The following is a 26,586-nucleotide window of genomic DNA, read 5'->3' on the forward strand; positions in this document are numbered from 1 at the left end:
GAGCCTTCATAAGGTTAAGAAAACAATGGCTTGAAAAATGCGAAATTAACAGATTTATTTGGAAAAGAGAAGGGAACCCGGAACTCTTCGGAAATATAAGATTAATGGGGTAACCTCTGAGGATAGTTGATATCAGACTTTACCACTATGTTTTATGAGATTCTTTACTCCTTAGATACATTTCAGTGACTAAACTCTTTGGTTCTAAAGAGAAGGTTAACTGTTAATGAAGAATTCAATCGGACTTGCTGTCAAGATTTGTCCATTATGGACATCCAATATGGGATTGCCCCATGAAAAAAAAAAAGTATCCAGGCCCTGTTGGATTACCCTCTGAATTTTCCAAAACCTATGAAGAAACAGCACAATTTTTACGTGAAACCTTTAACGGTGGCTATAAATAAAGGGAGAACTACCTGCCTCTAAAGCAAGGTTATTATCCAAGACTGAGGGACTATCTATTGATATTACAAAATCCACTTGCTGTACCTCAGGCTATTGTACAACTTCATATGGAAAAACAAGCCAAAATAAAAAGAGATGTTATCACCAACAGGGTTTAACGGTGGACTAATATGTCTTAGACTTCATTCTCTTTAACTAAATAACGAAAGTCAACTGGGTTAAAAAGGTACTTACTAAAAAAAAAAAAAAAAGAATATTGTACCGCATTTTGGTTTTTCAGAAACTCGGATTGCGACTTTTTTTTACAACAATGTCCTTATATTGTGGGTAAACTTCCTGTGGAATTGGCATCTTTTCACAAGCAGGCTTTAATGTGCCGGGCTTTGCTGTATAAACAACTTTTCACTTCCAATGTTTTATATGGAATAATAATTATATATTACATGGAAACAAGATGTTATTTTACCGTAATTGGTTCTCAAACAACATTGTTCTAGTCAGCCAATTAGTATCCGTGGGAATCTGTATACACGGAGAGAGTTTATGGAAAGATACAACTGAGGTTTCAAGCAAGGAATATGACACCGTTATAAAAGCTATACCTAGTGGCGATAAAGTCTTTACTACAGAATAATGCATATTGTGGGATATTTCCGATTGTAAGTGATATCCAGGTGAATGGCATAGGTTTACCAGATTAGAAATTCAACAATCGATTATTAAGGGATATTTTCTACAGGAAATCTATTCCTTCTGCCATATTTTGTTGGGCTTCATCGTTTGATGTGAACTGGCACCGTGCTTGGCTCACTCCTCACAAATTTATGGTGACCAACAAAGTAAAGGAGATCTCCTTTAAGATTTTCCATGGATTCAAACCCCTGTAATAACTTGGTTTCTAAATATACACACACCTGATGTTACCAGGGAATGCAGTTTTTGAACTAGAAACTGAATCTATTTAACACTTATTTTGTGTTTTTTTGCATGATGAGGGTTTCTGGACCGATGTGACGCTATATCTTGGTAACAAAATGCATACAACCATTGAAATATCCAAGTTTTGACATTTTACTACACAGATTCTATAGTTGAATGTCAGTATGTCAATCTCTTATTAGGAAACATTTTTATACACATAAACATTAGTTTTGTAATGAAACGTATGCAAAGCAAAATGTCTCAGATGTATTTGTTACTTTTTGTTGAATTGTAATCACTCTGGCTGTTCTATTGTTTTGTATGTTACTGTTGTTTAATCAAATACAAAGTAAAATGTTATGCACTTTAACGCACCTATTGATCGAAGTGAGTAGGTAATATAACCAAGTTAGAATATACTAGCAAATCATTGGTAGGTTCAGTGCCTCACATCACTGGAATCGTGAAGGCAAGTAGGCCTCAAATAGAGCTGGGAAAGATATTATTTATGGGAGTGAAATAGAGATCCATTTTAAAACAATAATGTCAATACCTAGGGGAGATATTTACTCTGAATGTTGAATGGAGCAGCCCAGTTAGCCAACGTCACTTTTATGGGCTGTAAGAATAGGCAGAAAGACACACACACACACCACCACCACCAAATGGGAGCCCTGCCGGGCTACCCTGGACCTACTATTTTGAGAACCGGAATGCACCACGCTCTCATACAGAAAGGTAGCCATGCAGAAAGGATAGCCTAACCACCATGAGGCTGCGAGAGATTCAGTATCATATTCTCTCTTTATTTGTTTTGTTTGTTAGGGTACCCCTGGAAAAACAATGCACGTGTACACCACACACATCTTTTGAGGTGTCATAATACATCTGCTGTAGTCAGATTGGCAAATTGAATGGGGAAAAGGAAATTGCGACCACAAACAGGCTTTAATGTGCTGGGCTTTGAATGTTTGAGGTGTATCCAACAAAGACGTACTAAACCCGAATCAGAACGTATGCGATTCAAATGAAGATTATATTCTGGTTCTATGGCCTTGCTCTTTAATATTTGTCATTGTCCGCCCATATTTTGATATTTGACTCCACGATCAACATCCTGCAAATTGCACCAGCCTTGGATTTGCTGACGTGTCGGCTTCATCTGCTCATGCTCGAGCAGAACCAGATAGCCCAACTGACGACATGGCTGTAAATGTATCTCATGTATACATTTTACTTTTATTTATTATTAATTTCATATCCAATGCCGCCACCGAAAGGAGATTCTCCGACTTAAAACGATGTGCTGACGAAGAATGCAGTAGTAAGTACTTGGCGTTTAGCTCACGCGAACTTTCAGGAATGATGCTTCCATCGATCGTTAAATGCACTCTCCCCACCTCATTCCAGTGTAACGTAGCAGCTAGCTAGCTAATAAACCGGCGTTATCTTTGACCTGTTGCCATTTCAAAGGGATGAACTCGGCTAACCTAGATAAAAGTACTGTCATTAGTATTCTTATCAGCACGAGACGAGTAACGTATTATTACTAAATATAGCTAGAAACCTGGCTTGTTTGGTTGTAGCCGAATCCTGGGTTGGCTACTGCTGGCTAGTTGCCTAATTCTGGAGCTAGTTAACGTTACCTCAACTCTGTTTTCTGTAGTAGCTTGTACCATGTAAACAAGCTTTCGGCCTACATATTTTATTGAAATCAAAGCCACCGAAGGCCCCAGTGCTTCATGGGCAATGTTCACCAGTGTGGACTACACAACATAGCTGGCAGTGTCCTTGGTTAGCGAACACATCTATGTTGTGTGTATGGTAGGCTAAGTTATTGTAATCAACTAGCTCCCTAAGTCAATCAAATGTACTTATAAAGCCATTTTTACTTTAGTATTATCATCTTTAGGGACCGTTTAATTATGTGTTGGCTTTTAGGAAGCAAATAGCCAATTTCACTGTGACTAGCTCAATTGCAAGATGGTGTATAGGCTTAGCTATTGTTGACATAAAAAACACGTCATTAACCCCCTCTGCCTGCAAGTTCTTGACTTTTTGCATCTGCCATAGCTGTTTCATTGAACCCTTGATACTCACTGTAAAGTGTAAACAGATTAGATTAAGCAAGGTTTACCTTAGGGATGTGTATTTACACATGGGGCACTAAAGGTGGACGCCCAAAGACGGTCCATGGCTGGGTCATTGGATGAGATGTTTGGTGTGGGTGACATTCCCACAACAACTGATCTGTGAATCCTTCCTCTCCACAGTGCTCCTGTGCCGGGGGAAAGCATCAAGTGATTTCACTGGACCAGACTGTCGGTTCCTGTCTTTTAAAAAAGGAGAGACGGTATATGTCTACTATAAACTCTCAGGCAGAAGGACAGATATATGGGCGGGAACTGTAAGTATGAGTTAATATTTAATCATGTGATAACAAAACATTCTAGACTGCAATGTTAACATTGTTTCATTCTTTGTTTTGTTTCCATTTCTTACAATTAGGTTGGTAGCCGCTTTGGTTACTTCCATAAGGACCAACTCGCAATCAATCACATATACACTGAAAAAGAATTGGAGATTCCTGCTCAGGTAAGAAAATAACTTGTATTTATTTTATTTCCAATGCATTATTAAGAAATTCTGAAATGCCTGTACTTTCTGAAATGGTAGTATGACTCAAACAAGGTTCTTTTTTCTTTTCAGGAAACCGACTTTGTTTGTTTTGACACCGGACACGATAAGTTTGACAGTTATGACATTGAGTCACTGTTAGTCTCCTCCTTATTGTTAACGGACCAAGACAAGTCTGTACAAGGAACCACAGAGACTTTAGACCGAAACAAAAGTGCAGAGAGCACCACAGTGGAAGTGGATGAGCCTCCACCTGAAGTGACTCTGTTAGAAAACAATGATGTTGATAGTGATGTTCCTGAGGACATTGATAAGGTTTTAGAAGAGGTTTTAGAGGAGTTTCCAGAGGATAAAGATCCAGGCCATTTTGATCCTTTAGAGTCCTCTCTACCTCAGCCTGAAATTGAAACTCTTGACGCAAAAGGAGTTGAATCTAACACAGTAGTTGAGCCCACAGCTGAGAGGATCAAAGATGACCTTCAGAAATATCAGCTGACGACCGAGGACTCTGTGCCGGACAGTGTTGTTGAACCAGAGCAAGGTGAGACTAAAGAAAGCCTTTCAGAACCTCTATCCAAAGATGATCCTGAGTTGGAGAATGCGCCAGATGGTTTTTCAGAAGGCAGACCTGTCCCTCAGTTGAAAACTACACTTGGAACAACTTTTGATGCTGTCACCTCCGATGACGAGGAAACTAGGAAGGTGACTCCATATGACGAGGAGGACGAGGGAAGTGAAGAGTTTGAATATCAGCAGGATGACAAAAGTGATTATCATCTTAGGGAAACTCCATTGCTGGCTTTTTCTGAAGAACATTCTAATTTAGAACACGAAGACATTGATAAGGTTTTAGAAGAGGTTTTAGAGGATAAAGATCCAGGCCATTTTGAATCTGATCAGACAGATGAGGAAGAGAGTCCACCAGAGACAGCTGAAAAACAGGACTCCAAGGACAAGAACCTATGGTCTTCATTAGGTGATACAGTTTTTAACATTGTCAGTGGTGGGGAAAGAACAGCTCATGTTACAGGTTCAGAGGAAGAGGACGACGACGACGATGACGACGAAGGTGAGATTGTACCAGAGGAGCTTCCCAAAATTGAAGAACCCAAGGAGAATATACAGCTGCTAGCCAACGACCCAAAGCAGGAGCCAGAGGTAACAGAACAGCCACATGAGGTCATCTTTGAGGAACCTATAGACTCTGATTTCCTTGAGGCTGTCAAAATGCCTAATGTGGATTCCCAGACTTTGCAGTTGGAGGATGAACCTGAAGAAGGTGACATTGAACCTTCAATACCACTTGCTGATGAGGTGATTCCTTTTGAACATACTGAGGAGGCTATAGCAGAGAATCTTACAGTAAATGAAAGCCCAGTCCCTAAACACGTCTCACAGACAGAAATGCTCTCAGACTTTGATAGTAATACTATCGACTCAGAACAGACGCAAGCTGTTGAAGAACTCCCCATACAAAAAGAACCCAAGGAGAATATACAGCTGCTAGCCAACGACCCACAGCAGGAGCCAGAGGTAACAGAACAGCCACACGAGGACATATTTGAGGAACCTATAGACTCTGATTTCCTTGAGGCTGTCAAAATGCCTAATGTGGATTCCCAGACTTTGCAGTTGGAGGATGAACCTGAAGAAGGTGACATTGAACCTTCAATACCGCCTGCTGATGAGGTGATTCCTTTTGAACATACTGAGGAGGCTTTAGCAGAGAATCTTACAGTAAATGAAAGCCCATTCCCTAAACACGTCACACAGACAGAACTGCTCTCAGACTTTGATAGTAAAACTAACGTATCAGAGCAGAAACAAGCTATTGAACTCCCTATACAAAAAGAGTCAAGAGATTTCTCACAAGTAGAGAATAAATTGAAACCGGGTGGTACAGAGCTTTTCAGACGATTTAGAGGACCTAACGTCCCAGATCCAACTAAAAACACAATGGTTAAAGAGAGGCATGAAGAACTCCCTGTAGACAATGAGGATTTGATAGACCCAGAGAACTTGGAGATTGAAGAAGAATTGCTAGAGGATGAAAATGCAGCATTGTCTTCATCCAAAACCGAGCACACTGATAAGGACAAAGAAAGTAGATCGGAATTTGGGTCAGAGCAATCCAATTATGCTACAGAAACCGAGGTATCTAGTGATGAGTTGGATGTTGTCCAAATTGAGGAGGCTATTGACATAGAACCTGAGGAGCATGACATAGAAGATTCAGAAAGCGCAGGGTTGGATCAAACACATACACCCTCACTTGAAGACAAAGTTCCGGATCCCCTTTCAGGCCAAGAGCCAGAATACAGTGATAATGTGTTGAGGCTGACGCTACTGCGCAACCACTTCAAGGAACAGGATATGAAGCTCTTCCAGAAGATTCTGGGTCTTCAGAACCTCTTCAGGGTGGAGTTCTTGTTCTCTGACCTGGAGCAGGAGCTGAATGCTGCCCTGATGTCACAGACAAACACCAGTGAGGACATTGAAAAGGTGCTGGAGGCCATTTTGGAGGCCTCTGAGACCCCAATCCTGGATGAGATTGAGAGGATGCTGGATGCCCGGGAGAATGCTGACGTACAGCAGGAGACTGGTGAGCTTGATGTGGAAGCCACCATCTTGGACAACTTCCAAGAGTTGGCGTTCACCCTGCATCAGAAGTACTCAATGACCAGCGACAGTGCTCCCTTGGCAGAGGGCAGTCAACTACACCCTGACACCGGTAAGATTGCTTATTTACTTCAGTTAATGTCAGATTATGGGAAGATTAAAACCTTTTAAATTAATTTATTTGGAAAATGTCATGTTGCAAATGACATGATGATAATAATGCCTGGCGATTGGGTTTGCATGAGAAGTTGTATTTAAAGCTGGAATCCATAATGGTGAAACAGCCATGTCCATTTGCGATATTACAACAACAAAGTTAATGCAAACAACAAACACTTTATTTTTCTCTCTGACTTCATTGTATGCCCGATAGAGCAAAATATGTACTGCAATTTTTTTTACCATGCTGTACGATAGTCCTCAGCTCGGCAACAATAACAACGGTCGTGAGGTGGCCAGTGGCGCTGTTTCCCCCTATTGCGGATCACATCTTTAAGAAATGCCTATGAAGTATCACAAAGTAAATAGTCTGTTGACATAGCACAAAACCACACCCTGACAATGCCAGTTAGTACATTTTCATGCATTGCAATCTAACTGTTTGAACCGCTATAATAATTCGAGAAGATGGGGACGTGTCTGATGCAGAGGAAGAAAAGATGTTCCTGCACTCTGTGGGGGACATAAACGAGGACAACCTCACGGTGACGGGTGAAGAGACTAAAGCACCTGAGGAGAAGCCTGATCATGAAGGCCACAACAGACCAGATCTGGATATGGGTCTTGAGGAGGATGTGGGGCATTTTAACAGAAACCAAGACAATCAACCAGAAGAAATCCAGAGGGGCCCTCAAGCTATTTTGGAAAATACCTTGGACATGGGACTTGTTGACATGGAGCACCCTTCCTCAGGTATGCGCTCTTTCAACTTCTTCTACTTTTGAGATTGCTGTGAGGGATAAACTGTGCAGACATTAACCTAATTTGCTTGTCCTTTATTGCCAGGCTCTTTGGAGTCGCCCCCTGTTTCTGATTTCCAGGAAGAGGAGCAGAGTAGTTCATCAATCGTATCGGTGTTAATTTTCTCTGGTAGTCTAGTCACCGTGGTTTATGAGTACCTTGGAATATATGCTGTTATGGTAAGTTACTTCATGTACTTCTATGAATGAGTTCGTCTTCCTATTAATTGACTAACTTTTCAGACTGTCAGAATTGAATGCTTAGGCCTCAAGTGTGGTATGCATCAGGGTTTCCATTAGCAAAACATACATTTACGAGTAACGAACAGCAAAATCACTAGCCTAAAACAATACTATACTGATAGAATAGATTAACATTTCTACTATTGGTCAGCTATTCGAGAAATAAATAGTCTATTCCAAATGGACTCTTGGACACTTCTGGGAAGGTGGATCCAAAATTCAGTCAACCAGTAGGCCTAGGCGTAAAAATAAAATACACATTTAAAAGCAATGCGTGATGCTATAGATAAGAACGTTTCGCTAAAAATGTTGATAAACTATTATTTCTAAACATAAGGGCAAGTGTTCGTTCCAAAATGCAGTTAGAGGGAAAACACCATTGTCAAAAGGGCACCGCACATGCAAGCAGTTTCATGCAACAGAGATTAAAATATATGTTAGAAATTTATAGAGATCTAATAGGCTACTTTTGAAGCAAGGTAAGACGTATCTCAAGTCTTAAAATGTTCAGGTTTCAAACAATTTAAGTATATGTTTTCAAAATGCATAGCCTACTTCCTCCAGCTCATTGCAAAGTGGTATGTGATGCACTGATGAAGCCTGTCTTCCGTTGCTGTTTGAGATGCTGGTTTTCTCGCGCTGTCTGACAGGTTTTCCGCTCAAGGACTCTGTATGTGTGTGATGAGATGCATAAGGAATATTCTGTGCCTACACATTATGCAAATTAACCTATAGACCGATAAGCATGACCAGTCAAATGTATTTCCATCGACTGGTTTCCATCAATGAATAGCTAAAAGCATTAATTCATAATGGGATTGTTTCTTTTCTTTCCCCAGACAATTGGCCAGGCGACAATTTTATTTCTCAACTTTTCTATTTATTTCATAGCCGGTAAGCCAGCTTTTAGCCTAACGGAAACCCTGGTATGCATATGCATTTTATCTCACCTACTTATTGCTGCGACAATGCATAGTTTTCAAATGTTTTGTTTTTTAGCTTTATTTTATTATTATTTTAAACATTGGTTTTGCACAGAGCAATATTTTTCCCACTTGAATGTTTGACGCTCGATGTGATGTCATTAGGTCAAAGGTTCTGCAGGGCCATGTTCAGTTGCAAAACGTTCTCGAACGTTGCAGATAGAAATCCATTAATCGAGCAGAAATAATTCATTATTCAACATGTCTGAGGTATATTTGTTCTACAGAGCGTTTTTCTATCTGAACGTAAGAAAAACTTTGCTTCCTGCTGTAATCTTTATTTAAAACAATTTTGCAACTAAAACGAGTTTCTATTGGACAAATTCAGTAGGTCCCGCCTCGTTTAGTACGGTTTCCTTTAAGAAACGTTTTGCCAAAGACAGTAAAGTAGGTAATGAAACTGGGATTTTGCAACAGAATCGACCGAATGAATATATCCCAGGTTTATTGACCTTCCTTCTTTTTTTGTTGACGTGTTCTAGGGAAGTCTAGGCTGAAGTTCAGTGACCACCACTGTCGGTTTATTGGTATTGTGTAGGGCATACTTGTAACGCCGCTCGTAGTGCAAGCCTTCTTTCTACTTGTGCATTTGTCGTGGAAAGTAATCGCGTTCAAATCTCTAAAAGGAAGCTAAATGCATAGCTAGCTATCTACGCGTTACTAGTAGACAGGTTGTTGGCGAATCAGTCAGCAAGCTAACGTTAGCTAGTAAGCCTATTAGTTCACCAAGCTAGATGGGCACAGCTTGTCATCTTCGGTGTCGTCAAAGACAACCACGATGAAGGATCCTCAAGTATTCTACGTTGATAGGTTTGTGAAACGAGGAATTTCGGATTTCCGCAAGCCAGTTGCATTGCATATTAGCCTAGCTAGGTAGCTCAGCTATCAAACAGTACTACTTTCAGTAGCAATGGATTCGGAAGTAACAACCCCTTTGCCCATGATGCCAGAATCTGATCAACTCTCCGTCTTCTACGCCTCATTTATAACGGAACTTCAATATGTAAGTAGTTGGCTAATGTTAGTGTTGACACTGCGCATTTATGGAGGCTATAACTATTTCAGCTAGCCAAGTCTTAGTCTACCAAATGGATGGCTTGCTATAACTAAATTGCAACTCAATTTTGTTGGCACCTTCAAAGTCTTGTGTAATGGTTTAGTTGTCGTCCAATACATATACAATTTCTCCAATAGTTTCAGCCTAGAAGGGATCACTTGATTGCTCGTTTGTTTCAATGTTATCAAAGTGAAAGTTGACTGTCCTCTTCCTCATAAAAAAAATTGGCCACTTACCAGACTTTAGCAGTAACCATTATTCATGTAAATGTATGGCTCGGATCGAGGGGTTTCTCTGAGCGGTTGAATTTTGCTTTGTTGCTTTAACCTATTCCCTTTTACAATTAAGCAATAAGGCCCGAGGGGGGTGTGGTATATGGCCATACCATGACTAAGGGCTGTTCTTATGTACAATGCAAAGTGGAGTGCCTGGATACAGCCCTTAGCCGTGGTATTTATGGCAGTATACCACAAAAAAACGAGAGGTACCTTATTGCTATTATAAACTGGTTACCAACATAATTAGAGCAGTAAAAATAAAGGTTTTGTCATACCCATGGCATATGGTCTGATATACCAAGGCTTTCAGCCAATCAACATTCAGGGCTCTAACCACCCAGTTTATAATTAATTATATGCTAGACCTTATGTTAAGTAGTTGTTTGTTTATTGCCCGCCTTTAACGGGGTGAAAGGGCACATAATGCACTCTAAATCCAAATTGGCCTTAGTTTGTTAGATCCACTCCACAATGTGGTGTTTTAATTTAGCTTGTTTGATCTAATCCAAGATTTTCACTGAGCGACTGAGATGTATGGTCTGTGTTGGGCCTGTATGCCACGTTCATAGTGCAAAGGTCTCTGGTTGGACAGTGGCAGGGCCCCAAGTCAATCCCCTTTTGATTAGATAAGCTTAAGGCAGGTTTACCCTCTTTATTGATTTTGATCAACAACTGGGTTACAGGCTAGGTCTATTTCAGAACCCACCTTGATTTGATCTGAAGAAGTGTCTGTTGGCATTGACTGAGAGGGTGCTCAGTTTGAACAACACAGTAATGCCTGATGGTTTAGTAAAATTATTTTCCTCTGTCCTTCATCTCAGCCCAACTATTGCCCAACTTATTTGCTTGACCTGAAATATGAGCTGTAGCAAGGAACGCTGTGTGATTGGGCCTGTGTCTCTCCCCAGATGGTCACCTGCCTGCCAGAGGAATGGAAGCCAGGTCCAGACTTTTACGGCGTGTCCTGGGAACCCGTGCTGGCCACTGCAGGTGCCGGGTTCATCGGCTTCCTCTTCCTCTTTTGGAGGAGTGTTCTATCTGTAAGTCATTTTTGCTCGGTCACTGCTTTCAGACTTTCATATGGTGTCCGAGACACAAGTGATTCTTCATGTTCTGAATCATTCAGTGGGGTTTTTCTCTAACATAACATTATCTTGGATTTTGTGAACTAATACATCTGATAATAAGTACCAAGCTCTGTTGGCAGAGCAGTGCCGCCTCTCCCATTGACTTGAGGACTTTACATGGATTTTTACATCTCCTGCAACGTAGTTTCCGCAGGTCGCAAAATTAACTTGGCACAAGCTGAATGAAATGTAAAAAGCTTGGAGTACGCTCAGTGCTCCATTGACATTTCAGAGAGATGCTTGTTTTTCAGACAAATCTTCGAAAAATAACAGGAGTAGCCAGTAATATGAAAAGCGTTAAATAAAAAAAATACTACATGTCATGTCTCAACATCTATCTATCTTACCTTTATATTGTTTTATGTCCTCCGGATTAGAGAAGAAAAATGACGAGTTCAGTGACGAGCCTGTCAGTTAGTCTTAATTCTCACACAGCATCCAGCCTACAGTGCCCTTTTTCCAGATTTTTGACCACTTTTTTTTCCTCTGGCCTCCATTGATTTAGTCACCTTGATCTTGACATCCAACAAGGGTAAAAACTCCAATAACATTTGAATGGATTATGATATAGGTTTGGACCATTGGTCAAAATAAGCATTTTTGATTGGACATCGTACATTTCATCATTTTTGTTTTTATTGTTTTATGTAATTCTATGCAATCGAGGTGGGCATGCTGCTATTGAAGAGACTTTGCCTCAATGTATTGACCTATTTCCTTTTCCATCTCACAGGTCAAAAGGAAGTCCTATCTAAGTAGGTTCATCTACTTATTCTTTTGCAATTTATGGTGCATAGTGAATCCTCATTTATATATGCCTACATGTCTTACACGTCTCATTTCGTACTCTTAACATATATTTTTGATTAGCTACTGAAAAAGAGATGGCAGACAGGATGAAAACATTTGAACAAGAGAAGGAGGAGATACTCCTGAAGGTTGCTGAACTGCAACAACAGGTATGTTGCTGAGACTTTTCACTGACCAAGATCCAGACTTTGGGTTCAATGTGAATTAAGTGACATAACAATGTTTTGATCATATATTTCTACTGGGTTCCCCTCAGGGTGAAGAACTCAAAGAAAAGAAAAAGCTGTCTGAGAAATCTGCCACCTCATCTCTGGAAAAGATCCAAGAATTAAAAGTGAGCCTCTGGAAAATATTCTCATGATCACACGTCATTGTCAGGCTGACTATTGTTTACTTGTTTGTTTTTTTTGTTTTACATAGTTTTTTAAATGTGTTTGTCTCACCCTTTTCTTTCAATATCTATCCAGAATCTTGTGCAAGAGATGGAGAGACAAAATGAGTGCCTGGACGAGGAAAAGAACTTGCTCGCCAGATCCTTTGACGAAGAGCGGACAAAGGCGGCGAAACATCAAGATATGGTGAGTCATGCTGAGCGATAAGCCGAAATGTCGGGCGGGGTTTTCGTCTGGGTTTTTTAACAACCAATTGATCAACGTTGTTCCTTCGAAGTATCTCTACCTGACAATACATCTAATAGATGGTATTCAACAGTCTTCAAACTAGATAAAGGCATAATTTTAAGAACTAGTAATATTGTGATTTTGTCAGACCAAATAGTCTGCTACTACTAGCCAGCTAATCGCCTAAATAGAACAACTTGATGGGGAGCACAGAGAAACATAGTAGTCATTATGCTCATTATCTTTACCTATAGATGTCAGAAATGGACAAAACTATTGAGAAGTTGAAGCGGAGCAGAAAGAAGACTCAGGAGGCTCTCTCAAAGGTACATATCAAAGATGCAAACATCAACATTGCACCACTCAAATATAAATGGCATATGGCCGTTTTTAATATATAGCACAGTATAGAGCACACATTTTTGATTCTGCAGGCTACCATTCTGATGGAAGAAGCCAAGCTCCGTGAAGATGCACGGAATGTCCAGCACCATGTTCTGGAGAAGGATATTGCCACCCTGAGAGAGGAGAACATCTCGGTGAGTACCAACACGGAACAACGATTCACACTTTAAGCCTCGTGACATATGGTGCAGCAGTCTTTGGCCATGCGGGGCCTGCATAGCAACGTCCTTATGACCTAATATCCTCCTTCCAGCTGCACCACGCTGCCAATTCGTGGGAGGAGAAGCACAGGGAGTTGAGCGAGCAGATCAAAGTCTACCAGAAGTCCCAGAAAGATCTGGAGGACTCCCTTGCTCAGAAGGACCACAACGTTGAGGTGAGTTTTTTTAAATTATAAAAAAATTAAAAATCTAACGTTACGATTTTGTATTTGTTCTAAAGTTGTTGACTGATCCAAGGGGAGTAGTGTAGAGTATAATTAATTGGTGGTTCTCTCCCTCTCTGGCAGGTTTTGTCTGACCTCCTGGGAGACCTCGAGGCCTGCGACGACCTGAAAGGAGGCGTCGTGGCTAACGGGGAAGCCGCTAACGGTAATTCACCTGACACCTTGTCATAAATGACTTGATAACTTGCTAATTAACATGCCAAATATGTAAGTGTTGTCCCACTAAGGCTTTGTTTAGACAGGTAGCCCAATCTTTTGACCAATCAGATCAGCTCTGAAAAAGAGCTGATTTGAAAAGATCTGATGTGATTGGTCAAAAGACCATTTAGTGGAAAAAGATCAGAATTGGTCTTCCTGACGCAGTTAAGACTGAACGCAAAATTAGGCCTATATGGCGGCATCTGCTAGCCCTCAGTGTGTATCTGGGTAAACTGGATTTAGAGTCATGTTTGGTCTGTTTCAGACAAGCAGACCGTCATCCGAAACCGCATTAAGCAAATGATGGATGTCACTCGGGTAAGACGGAGTCCTTTCTTGAACAAACCCACATTTTTGTGTATCTGAAAGCCAAAATAATGATATTCAGAACTAAGAAGTGAGTCAACTCTTACTAACTCTTGGCATACAATACTTTCTACAGGTCCAGACCACTCTGTCTGTTGTGGAGGAAGAGCGCGATCGCTTCATGACCAAGCTGCTGAATGAAGAGAAAGCCAGGAAAGAGCTGGAAGGTATGTCAAGCACTATATCCCAGCAGCTAGAATTTGAAATGCATCACTCCCTTTTCTCTCTCTCTCAACACGATCAACTTATCACCACAGAACAATACCAGAAGCTGGAGCATGCCATCTTGTTGGTGAAAAGTGATAAGAACCACCTGGAGAACCAGTACAAGACCCTGCAGCAGAAGAACGAGATCATCACAGAGATGTACCAGCAGAAGGAGAACGCCTTGCAGCAGTAAGTAGAATTAGACGCTGTTCAGTTCATGCATTAATACCATTGTAGGGTTTGTTCTCAGCGGTACCACAGCATGTAAAAAGAACAATGACTTTTTCCTCAATGTGCCTTCTTCAAAACATATTTTATTGTTTTTCTGTGAAGTATATTGAGATTATTGAATGCACTTTAAGTAAAACTTCATTTGATTTGTGTTCGTCGCCTCACAGGAAGCTAACCAAGGAGGAGTTTGAGCGTCGCAACAACGAGGATAGGCTGACTGAGGTGGACGGCAAGGCCCTGGAGGCCGAGGAGGAGGTCAAGGTGTGCAGGCAGCGTATCAAGGAGATCCAGGATGAGCTGAAACAGACTGAAAAGTCCTACAAAGCCCAGATCATTGAGCAGGAGCAGAAATCCCATGAGAACTGGGTATGTACAACTTACTTGTTACAATGTTAATGTGTCTCCTACTCATTTCTCAACCCCCACTGATTGCACACATGTAGAACGACAAGGACATTACATTTATTTTTATTTTTTAAATGAAATAAAATAAAAGTCTGCTGTTTGACCAATATTTCATAAGGTAAATTTAGTCCCAAACATGACATTTTAAATACCTCTTCCATCTCTCCAGGTTATTGCACGCGCCGCAGAGCGAGCTCTGTTGGACGAGAAAAAGGAATCAACCAACCTCCGTATTAAGTGAGTGCTACAGCAAACTCAGTTGGGCAATACCAATGGGGTTAGCGACACCAGTCTAGATTTCTTTCTCTCTTTCACCTTAGACTGACGGAGATGTCCAGCAAGCTGAATGAGCTCCGTAGGCCTCTATTCAAACCCACCCCTGGGATGGCTCCCATGCCTCTCCGACGAGGTAAGAACAAATCCCCACAGAGTTCCCAATGTTATTAGGTGCTGGCGACTGGCACATCTGGGGTGCATTCAGTAAGGCAAATTGTTGAACGTGCAGTGCGCTCCAAAAGTGTTGGGACAGTAGCAATGTTGTTGTTTTGGCTCTGTACTCCAGCACTTTGGATTTGAAATTATACTTGACTACGATGTTAAAGTGCAGACTGTCAGCGTTCATTTGAGGGTATTTTCATCCATATTGGGTGAACCGTTTAGAAATTACAGTACCATTTTAGGAGACCAAAGGTATTGGGATAAATTAACTTAAGTTTATTAAAGGAGTCAAAAGTTTGTATTATTTGATCCCATATTTGTGGCACACAATGACTACATCAAGGTTTTGACTCTACAAAGTTGTTGGATGCATTTGCTGTTTATTTTGGATGTTTCAAATTATTTTGTGCCCAATAGAAATTAATGGTAAATCATGTATTGTGTCATTCGAGTCATTTTTATTGTAATATTTAATATAATGTTTCTAAACACATTCATTAATGTGGTTACGGATAGCTACCATGGTTACGGATAGTCCTGAATGAATAATGAATGCGAACGTTAGAGACATAGACTTGCTAACCTCTCACCATTTCAATAACAGGGGAGGTTAGCATTTGAGGTGGTATGATATTTATGCCCAACTTTCTCAGTCACTATTCATTCAGCATTTTACCTAATCATAGTAGCATCCACATTCATTTAGAAGTTTTTTTAGAAACATATTCTATTCTTATTTACAATGAAATGTACTCAAATGACACATTATTTACCATTTGTTTCTATTGGGCACAAAATAATCTCAAACGTAACCAAAACAAACAGAAAATGCATCCAACATATTTGTAGTCATTGCGTGCAATGAATATGGGACCAAATACTTAACTTTACTGCTTTAATACACAAGTGTATTTGTCTCAATACTTTTGGTCCCATAAAGTGGGAGGATTATGTACAACAAGTGCTGTAATTTCTAAACTGTTCAACTGATTATGGATAAAAATACCCTCAAAGTAAAGCTGATAGTCTGCACCTCATAGTAATTAGCCGTGTTTGAATACTCATACTAACTGTACTATTTGTGACATAAATTTAGTATGTAGTATGGTCATAGTATGGATATACTGTAGTTAGTATGCCAAAGCTTCCCTGATGTCGTACTACATTACTTGTATACTTCGTATTTTGGCGAGTGGACACTCTTTCTGTGTTTTTAGGGCCCATAATGCAATTCTTCATAAAATGGCCGTGGCTTCACAACATAAGATTTGAAGAAAATAGCGGAAAATACGCAGCCATAGTCCGACAGCGGATACAAATTAATTCAAATGTTGAGCAATGTAATGACTTTTCAAATAAGTTACGTTACATGTTTGCTGACAAGTTGTTAGCTACGCTAGCCTTACGAACCGCATAACATGTCATTAAATCTCATTTATTTATAAAGCCCTTTTTCCATCAGCAGTTGTCACAGTGCTATTACAGCAGTTGCTTGAATGTACCGGTATGTTAGCTACCTAACTTTAGTTGGCTACTAATACATCAAACTTGCCAGTATATAAACTATACGCTATCTAACTAACTACCCAATGTGTATTGACTTGATTGTTCACGTCATTCTTAGCATAGCTAAGTGGAATAGTTGTTGTGTGTTCTCAATGCACATTGTTAATGACGTCGTAACATGTCTAGCTAGTAATTTGTTATGCTAGCATGAAGTTGCATAGCAACAGCATCTACTTCCGGTAGACAGGTGAAGCGTTAATACACTCAACTGGAAGGATACTGTTTGTTTACACTATACTAAGATGAACTAATAGTATGTAGTATACAGTATGTTCGTTTGGGTATTCAAACACAGCTATCATTGTATCATTTCAAATCCAAAGTTCTGGAGTACAGAGCCAAAACAACCCAAAATGTGTCACTGTCCCAATACTTTTGGAGCTCATTGCGTTTTGCAGATGGATCTGAAATGACTCTCTATTCTTGAGGACAGAGATGGATACATGCTCTACATCATATGTTTATATCTGAATATTCTGTCATGTTGCACCTTCCTGAACAGACCCCTGTGTTCTTTGAGTCCCCGTTGGTTTGTCTCTATTCTATTGTTGGTTGGATAATAGCTGTGATTGCGTTTCAGATGAGTTCTTGTACTTTGTTTTTGACTATTGGATAACCCATCTGCTGTTGGAGCTTTACCATCGGAAATATGTGGAGTTGTGTTGTTGATTTGACGCCTATTCCTTGAAGCTGGACCAATGTGGAGAGACTGACCACAATATTTGGCTGTGTGCTGTTGGTTGGGTGTTCATCATTTTAAATGGTTTGGTTTAAACAGGTGACTCGTACGGGCCCTCGCCCGTGAGCGGAGGTGCCCCGTCCCCCCCTCTCATGATGGAGGGTCCTGGGCGACCCCCCTCTGCCCCTGTGGGGAGACGGAACGAGCCCTACGGTGAGTCTCCAGAACCCTTCCCCGGACAGCCTCGGCCCTGGTGATTGGCCAAGCAGTACCGTCTCTCAGCCAATGAAATCCCTTCTAACCTTTTCACCTTCCTTTATATCCCCTGTTCTGTTTCAATCATGTCTCCTTTTTCTTCCTACTGCTCTCATCCTGTACCTAGTTGGTTTCCACGTCTGATCACTTATTCTTCTTATCTTCTGATTACTTCCTGTTTACATTTAGATTTTCTTGTGACATGCTTTCCTCTCTCTCACTGCCATCTTTTCTCCCCATACCTACCGCCGTACCCATCTTTTTCAACCGGGTTTGCGTGTCCAGGTGGTCCAGAATGTCCCCTTGCCTCTATCTTTCACCGTCCTTCTCATGCATTCCTCCTGCTTTTTCTGTACTATGTTGGTGTCTTGGTGGTGCTCAGCTGCTGGGAGGTCATATGTGAGGGGCATGTCCTTGGGATAGTCAGGTTACAGAAGCCTTGGCCATTGTGATCCCTTGTGGAACTCTGTACAATCCAGTTGTTCTTCAGCCATGTGATATTAATACTGATTCACAAGTGTTCTAGTTGTGGAATAATCCTACCAGTATATGGCCAAACATTTTCGACAGACTGCAAATAGACCAGACACTGCTATAAATAGCTGGTAGCATAAAGCAGTAACGTGAACCACAGTGGTGTAGAGTCAGGTGCCTAATGACACCCAGGAGAGCTGAGGTCAGAGAATATGGCAGTGTTAACATTAGCCTTGGTAGGATGATGTATGACCGTGTATTTTGTGTTCAACAGGACCACGACCTCCATCTGACCCTCACGGTCGTTACCCCCCTGACCACAAACACCCAGTGGCTGCCAGACCTGGTAGGGATGATTTATTTGTCAGTGAAGGTTGATTCAGTATTATTCCCTATGATCCAATATCCAGACCTGCCAACATGCATGCATTTTGCATACCAACTATGCAATTCTCTATCCATGTTCGAGATCCGAGTTAAAAGTAGAGTTTTTTTTAAAACCTTTTTATTTAACTAGGCAAGTCAGTTAAGAACAAATTCTTATTTTCAATGACTGCCTAGGAACAGTGGGTTAACTGCCTGTTCAGGGGCAGAGCGACAGATTTGTACCTTGTCAGCTCGGGGTTTGAACTTGCAACCTTCCGGTTATTAGTCCAATGCTCTAACCACTAGGCTACCCTGTCGCCCCATAAATTTAACATCCTGGTTCTCGGGCTGCAACACACAGACATGTGCGGAGTTTGTGTCAACAGACATGGAGATTGATACATCATTATTGGACGTAGCTAACCCGTGTCTGCCCCTCCTGTTTGTTGTGATGCTGAGTTTGCCGGCTGTCAGATGTACCTAAACACATGGACAAATCCCTTTTCGACTCCGTGTGGAAAGGTGAACACTAATTGTTTCAAGCTAATGTTAGCCAACATAAGATGGACATTCAGTGGGCTCTAAAGTGGCAGCAGTTCGCATTTGTAGATTTTGTACCGAAACAAATAACTTTAAAAAAATCCCAGAATAAAGGCCTTTGTTCTTTCTCATTAGATCTTGTTAGTGACTTTTACCATATGTATAAATAGATTGCTGTCAAGAAAGAAAGTATTCCAACCTTTTATAGACTTGATTTGGTACAATTCTATAATTGTGATCAGACTCACAAACAGCATGAGCGTGCGGGATGAAAGAACCTCAATTCGGCGCGCAAGTTGAATCTCCACTTTGCCGTGAGTGTCTGGTACTCTAAAAAGTTGGACAGGGTTGGCATGTGTGAATGTCTCTATCCTAGCTGTATTTCCTTTAATCAATCTGCTCTTTGCATCACCTTTAGACACCATTGCACCACGGACATCCTCTCCAAGCAGTCTGGACAGCTCGGTGAGTTTTCAGTCAATTTGTGACAATGTCCACAACTTCTTTCCTTATTACGTTACAAAGTCAGGAATGGAAAATGGACAAAATGGAACTAGCAAAGAAAAGTTTCATTGAGGCACCTCGAGTCCTTAGTCTTATGTGCATCTCTCCTCCCCCCCCCCCCCCCCTGTTACTCCATTCAACATGTGGGTGTGTTTGCTCTAAAGCAGACCGCTCCACCACAGGCTGAGGCCCAGGCCTCCACAGAGAACCCAGAGGCAGTGAGTATTATGTAGGAGGCTGAGGCACGGTGGAAGGGATGTGGATATGTGAGCATGCTTACCTCAGCCATGGATCAGTGGCAGGCAGTGGGCTTGTGGCCTCGCAAGGTTTGTCAGACTTAACAGTAACTGTCCAGTGAAAATCATTCTGTTAACTCATACCCAAATTATGTTGACTCATCCTATACTCATGTTTGTGGCCAAAGTATAAATTGGGGGGGAAAAAACATATTTGTATCTCAAACCGACCATTTAAAAAATGCGTGCTATTTCCTCAGAGGATGATGTCATCCTCCTGAGGAGGATGAGCTGGCCAATCAGCAGTCTACTCACAATATTTTTTATTACCGGTATACGCCCACACAATTCCACACAGAAAAGCGTATATTTAACATGCTTAATGACAATTTTTTTTGGAAGGGAAAACTATTTCACTCATATTGTAATTATCGGTCATTTCATTGAAATCTGGAGACACTGAACAGTTACTTGAATGTTGCTGGCTGGATTTTCACATGCGTGGTTACTTGCCTTATCAGTTCTTTACATTACAACACCACCCCCACTGAATGAAATGTGGTGACACTTCTACAAAGCCATAATTAAAGCACAACTGCATGATGTGAATTGTGTTATCGTTAAAAGCTGTGTGTTTTGAGGTTAATGCTTTGTGGAAAGGTCCTGATTCCCGAAATCACGGTGATTCACGGTGATTGGAACTTTGTCGTGTGATTTGTTGTTGGGAACTGCATAACTTACCTTACTATTGTGGGATATCGAAGTTTTTTCTGACATGTGCATGATTGTGTTTTGTTCTAACGAAACTGTTTTGAAAGGAGCTCACGGGTGGTGCCAGCAACAGGGCTACAGGCACCACCAACCTACATCTCCTCTTTAAGACTTCTAGGTTTGTAATGGTGTTTATTGGTGGTTCCTCCAGAACTCAGGACCTCGGGGCCCTGGCTCCCTCCTGGTCTCTCCTATCAGCTCCCCCCCCGACTCAGGCCCCGGCCCCCTCAGACCAGTAATCAGCCATCCCTCCGGACTCTGCTACCGTCCTCCTGGCCCTGGGCCCCACCACATCCCTCCTCCCTCACCCTTCATGCCTCCCATGTACCGACCAGCCAACGGACACCCAGGCATGATGCCTCCCGGACCCCCACCACCTAATGGACACCCACCTGGCCCCATGATGCCACCCGGACAGCGGCCTCCACCTCCTGGTGCCTACGGCCCCCCACACCACCGGGGCCCTCCTCCACCTCACTATGGACCAGTGCCTCCCCCATTCGGTAGGTGTTGAATTCGGCGACCCATTTGTTTTATTTTTTAACCTCAAGTTGACTTTCTTTGCTATTGTTATTTCAGTTGTGTAGAGTAACGTAGTAGTGATAATGTAATTTTTGTTCTAGGATATTATATTATTGCTTTTCACTTTCTCATGTTTGCTCTCGCTCTCCCCAGGTGTTCGCGGCGGCCCCCCTATGGCCCGACCCATGGGACCACCACGTCCCTACATGCACTACGGACCACGTGATCACTCCATCCCACCCCAGCACCTGCCCCCAGGAGCGGCCCCATACCCTCCTCACAGTGGCCCCAGAGACTTCCCCGGGCAGCCCCCCATGCAGCAGGCCCCCCATGGGCATGACTCTTCTGTGGGTCCCCAGGGGCAAGACTACAGCTCCCAGCAGGCAGCAGCTACCCCCCAGGACTCAGTCAGCTCCTCCATGGGAGAGCCTTAGACACCCACCAACTATGTCAGAGGGCTTGGATACCACCTGCTACCATTAACAACCCGGCTATGTCTAATCAACCACGATTTATCTTTATTTTTCCCCTTTCCTTTAGATTTAATTTGGATATATATATATTAGTGCCAGTCAAAAGTTTGAACACCTACTCATTCAAGGGTTTCTTTATTTTTACTATTTTCTACATTGTAGAACAATAGTAAATAAACCAAAACAATGAAATATCACATAGGGAATCAAGTAGTAACCAATAAAGTGTTAAACAAATCAAAATATATTTTAGATTATTCAAAGTAGACACCCTTTGCCTTGATGACAGCTTTGCACACTCTTGGCATTCTCCCAACCAACTTCATGAGGAATGCTTTTCCAACAGTTTTGAAGGAGTTCCCATATATGCTGAGCACTTGTTGGCTGCTTTTCCTTCACTCTGCGGTCCAACTAATCCAAAACCATCCCAATTGGGTTGAGGTCAGGTGATTGTGGAGGCCAGGTCATCTGCAGCACTCCATCCCTTTCCTTCTTGGTCAACTAGCCCTTACACAGCCTGGAGGTGTGTTGGGTCATTGTCCTGTTGAAAAACAAATGTTAGTCCCACTAAGCCCAAACCAGATGCAATGGTATATCGCTGCAGAATGCTGTGGTAGCCATGCTGGTTAAGTGTGCCTTGAATTCTAAATAAATCAGACAGTGTAACCAGCAAAGCAACCCCACACCACCACCTCCATGCTTCACAGTTGAAACCACGCATGCAGTGATCATCCATTCACTTACTCTGTTTCTCAAAGACAGTGGTTGGAATCAAAAATTTGGACTCATCAGACCAAATGACAGAGTTCCTCTGGTCTAATGTCCATTGCATGTATTCCTTGGCCCAAACAAGTCTCTTATTGGTGTCCTTTAGTAGTGGTTTCTTTGCAGCAATTCAACCATGAAGGCCTAATTCACGCTGTCTCCTCTGAACAGTTGTTGTTGTGTCTGTTACTTGAACTCTGAAGCATTTATTTGGGCTGCAATTTCTGAGGCTGGTAATTCTAATGAACGTATCCTCTGCAGCAGAGGTAACTCTGGGTCTCCCTTGTGACAGTCTTCATGAGAGCCAGTTTCATCACAGAGCTTGAGGGTTTTTGTGACTGCACTTGAAGAAACTTTCAAAGTTCTTGAAATGTTCCGCATTGACTGACCTTCATGTCTTAAAGTAATGATGGACTGTCATTTCTCTTTGCTTATTTGAGCTGTTTTTGCCATAATATGGACTTGGTCTTTTACCAAATAGGGTTATCTTCTGTATCACCTCTACCTTGTCACAACACAACTGATTGGCTCAAACGCATTAAGAAGGAAATGCCACAAATTAACTTAACGAGGCACACCTGTTTATTGAAAGGCATTCCAGGTAACTACCACATGAAGCTGGTTGAGAGAATGCCAAGAATGTGCAAATCTGTCAAGGCAACGGGTGGCTACTTTGAAGAATCTCAAATATAAAATATACATGATTCCATATGTTATTTCACAGTTTTGATGTCTTCACTGTTCTACAAAGTAAAAATATAATTCCCTGGAATGAGTAGGTGTGTCCACACTTTTGACTATTAGTGTACCAAGTTATTTCATATATCCCATTACTACATGACCAAAAGTATGTGGGGACACCTGCTCATCAAACAAACATTTAATTTCTAAATCATTGGCATTAGTATGGAGTTGGTCTCCCCCTTTGCTATAACAGCCTCCACTCTTCTGGGAAGGCTTTCCACTAGATGTTGGAACATTGCTTTGGGGACTTGCTTCCATTCAGCCACGAGCATTAGTGAGGTCGGGCACTGATGTTGGGCGATTAGGCCTGGCTTGCAGTCGGCAGTCCAATTCATCCCGAAGGTGTTCGAAGGGGCTGAGGTCAGGGCTCTGTGCCGGCCAGTCAAGTTCTTCCACACTGATCTTGACAAACCATGTCTGTATGGACTTTGCTTTGTGCATGGGGGCATTGTCATGCTGAAACAGGAAAGGGCCTTTCCCAAACTTTTGCCACAAAATTGTCTAGAATGTCATTGTATGTTGTAGCGTTAAGATTTCCCTTCACTGGCACTAGCCCCAACCATTATTCTGCCTCCACCAAACTTTACAATTGAGACTGCATTCGGGCAGGTAGCATTCTCTTGGCATCCTCCAAACCCAGATTTGTTTGTCGGACTGCCAGATGGTGAAGCGACATTCATCACTCCAGAGAACGCATTTCCACTCCTCCAGAGTCCAATGTAGGCAAGCTTTACACCACTCCAGCCGACGCTTGGCATTGCACGTGGTGATCTTAGGCTTGGGTGTGACCGCTCGGCCATGGAAACCCATTTTCATGAAGCTCCTGACGAATAGTTATTGTGCTGACGTTGCTTCCAGTGGCAGTTTGGAACTGTAGTGAGTGTTGCAACCAAGGGCAGATAATTTTAACACGCTTCAGCACTCGGTGGTATCGTTCTGTGAGCTTGTGTGGCCTACCACTTTGCAGCTGAGCCTTAGTTGCTCCTCGATGTTTCCACTTCACAATAACCACACCTACAGTTGACCAGGGCAGCTCTACCAGGGCAGGCATTTGATTTGTTGGAAAGGTGGCATCAAACTCAGCAGAAAAAGAAATGTCCTCACTGTCAACTGCATTTATTTTCGGCAAACGTAACGTGTAAATATTTGTATGAATATAAGAATATAAGACATAAACTGAACACGTTCTACAGACATGTGACTAACAAATTGAATAATGTGTCCCTGAACAAAGGGGGGGTCAAAATCCAAAGTAAGTCAGTATCTGGTGTGGCCACCAGCTGCATTAGGTACTTCAGTGCATCTCCTCCTCATGGACTGCACCAGATTTGCCAGTTCTTGCTGTGAGATGTTACCCCACTCTTCCACTAAGGCACCTGCAAGTTCCTGGACATTTCTGGGGGGGAATGGCCCTCACCCTCTGATCCAACAGGTCTTCGCTGGCCATGGCAGAACACTGACATTCCTGTCTTACAGGAAATCACGCACAGGACGAGCAGTATGGCTGGTGGCATTATCATGCTAGAGGGTCATGTCAGGATGAGCCTGCAGGAAGGGTACCACATGAGAGAGGAGGATGTCTTCCCTGTAACGCACATCGTTGAGAACGCCTGCAATGACAACAAGCTCAGTCCAATGTTGCTGTGGCACACCACCCCAGACCATGACGGACCCTCCACCTCCAAATCGATCCTGCTCCAGAATAAAGGCCTCAGTGTAACTCTCATTCCTTCAACGATAAATACGAATCCGACCATCACCCCTGGAGAAACAGAACCACGTCTCGTCAGTGAAGAGCACTTTTTTGCCAGTCCTGTCTGGTCCAGCGACGGTGGGTTTGTGCCCATAGGCGGTGGCGTTGCCGGTGAGGACCTGCCTTACAACAGGCCTACAAGCCCTCAGTCCAGCCTATTGCGGACAGTCTGATCACTGATGGAGGGATTGTGCAACTCGGGCAGTTGTTGCCATCCTGTACCTGTCCCGCATCTGTGATGTACCGATCCTGTGCAGGTGTTACACGTGGTCTGCCACTGTGAGGACGATCAGCTGTCCGTCCTGTCTCCCTGTAGCACTGTCTTAGGCCTCTCACAGTACGGACATTGCAATTTATTGCCCTGGTCACATCTGCAGTCCTCATGCCTCCTTGCAGCATGCCTAAGGCACATCCACACAGATGAGCAGGGACCCTGGGCATCTTTCTTTTGGTGTTTTCAGAGTCAGCAGAAAGGCCTCTTCAGTGTCCTCAGTTTTCATAACTGTGACCTTAATTGCCTACCGTCTGTAAGCTGTTAGTGTCTTTTACGACCGTTTCACAGGTGCACGTTCAGTAATTGTTTATGGTTCATTGAACAAGCATGGGAAACAGTGTTTAAACCCTTTACATTGAAGATCTGTGAAGTTATTTGGATTTTTACAAATTATTTTTGAAAGACAGGGTCATGAAAAATGGACGTTTTCTTTTTTTGCTGAGTTTATATCCTATGACGGTGCCACATTGAGTCACTGAGCTCTCCAGTAAGGCCATTCTACTGCCAATGTTTGGCTATGGAGATTGCATGGCTGTGTGCTCGATTGTATACACCTGTCAGCAACGGGTGTGACTGAAATGGCCGAATCCACTAATTTTAAAGGGGTGTCCACATACTTTTGTGTGTGTAATATATATAGTGTATATATTTGCAAACGGAAGCATCTAAAAAGCTAGTTTTCCTACTAAAGCATCAGAAAATTTGTCTTATGTTCCGTGTCTGAAATGTAAATGACTGTCTGCCACCATGCAAGAAGGCTTATTGTGCAATAACATTTCTATTGTATGCCTGAAAATTACGTTTTTATTTTGTAAGGTAAAACAAAAGGGTATTACATTGATTTTGTATTAATTTCACAATGTTATGGTTTCCTGTGGAAATTATTTAAAATAAAGGGGCGGGCTTAACAAGTCTTTGTTGCTTGATCGATCATTTCAGAAGTACTATCTTACCACTCTCCCTAAAGCTGTCGCTTATAAAATTGACCTTTCGCTAAACCCGCCCCCATTTTGGGCAACTAATCGCCGCGCTCCACCTCGGACAAGCTCGCGGCACGTTTTAAATCGCATAAAAGCCAGTGAGGGCTATTGCAAAAACATTTCTTAAGCTAAATATTTGCACAGGGCACCAGGAGTACTTGCTACTGTGATTCCTGAAATTCTCTGTAATTATACATTTTTTACCTTGTTTGCTAGCTCAGCTGGTTAGCTAGCGCTGTCTCATTGACCAGCAATTGTTAGGTTAGTGTTGGGATTTTAAGAAATAATGAGGTTTAGCCATAATTATGACTTTGGCTGTGGTAACTAGTG

General features: G+C 42.1%; 1 protein-coding gene across 6 annotated transcripts; it reads left to right on the forward strand.

Moving 5' to 3' along the window:
* Positions 1-1,982: 1,982 nt before the first annotated feature.
* On the forward strand, positions 1,983-26,189 carry LOC110529424 (transport and Golgi organization protein 1 homolog). 6 transcript variants are annotated; one of them, XM_021611581.3, is made up of 27 exons: positions 1,983-2,650; positions 3,600-3,733; positions 3,835-3,921; positions 4,036-6,694; positions 7,210-7,494; positions 7,588-7,721; positions 11,011-11,142; positions 11,963-11,984; positions 12,100-12,188; positions 12,296-12,373; positions 12,507-12,617; positions 12,914-12,985; positions 13,094-13,198; positions 13,318-13,440; positions 13,573-13,654; positions 13,973-14,025; positions 14,150-14,240; positions 14,331-14,469; positions 14,679-14,877; positions 15,086-15,153; positions 15,237-15,325; positions 17,699-17,812; positions 18,603-18,674; positions 19,653-19,699; positions 19,903-19,956; positions 20,897-21,248; positions 21,421-26,189. In XM_021611581.3, exons 1-27 carry the CDS (start codon positions 2,530-2,532, stop codon positions 21,699-21,701), a joined length of 5,793 nt encoding a protein of 1,930 aa, XP_021467256.3. In that variant the 5' UTR covers positions 1,983-2,529; the 3' UTR covers positions 21,702-26,189. The 6 variants fall into 6 exon arrangements, with proteins under 6 accessions (XP_021467256.3, XP_021467257.3, XP_021467258.3 ...); XM_021611582.3 differs by having other exon boundaries at positions 19,906-19,956; XM_021611583.3 differs by lacking the exon at positions 19,903-19,956.
* The last annotated feature ends 397 nt before the right edge of the window (positions 26,190-26,586 follow it).

Source organism: Oncorhynchus mykiss, chromosome 8 (assembly GCF_057628025.1).
Source record: "Oncorhynchus mykiss isolate SJ-2025 chromosome 8, ASM5762802v1, whole genome shotgun sequence".
NCBI classification, from domain to species: Eukaryota; Metazoa; Chordata; class Actinopteri; order Salmoniformes; family Salmonidae; genus Oncorhynchus; species Oncorhynchus mykiss.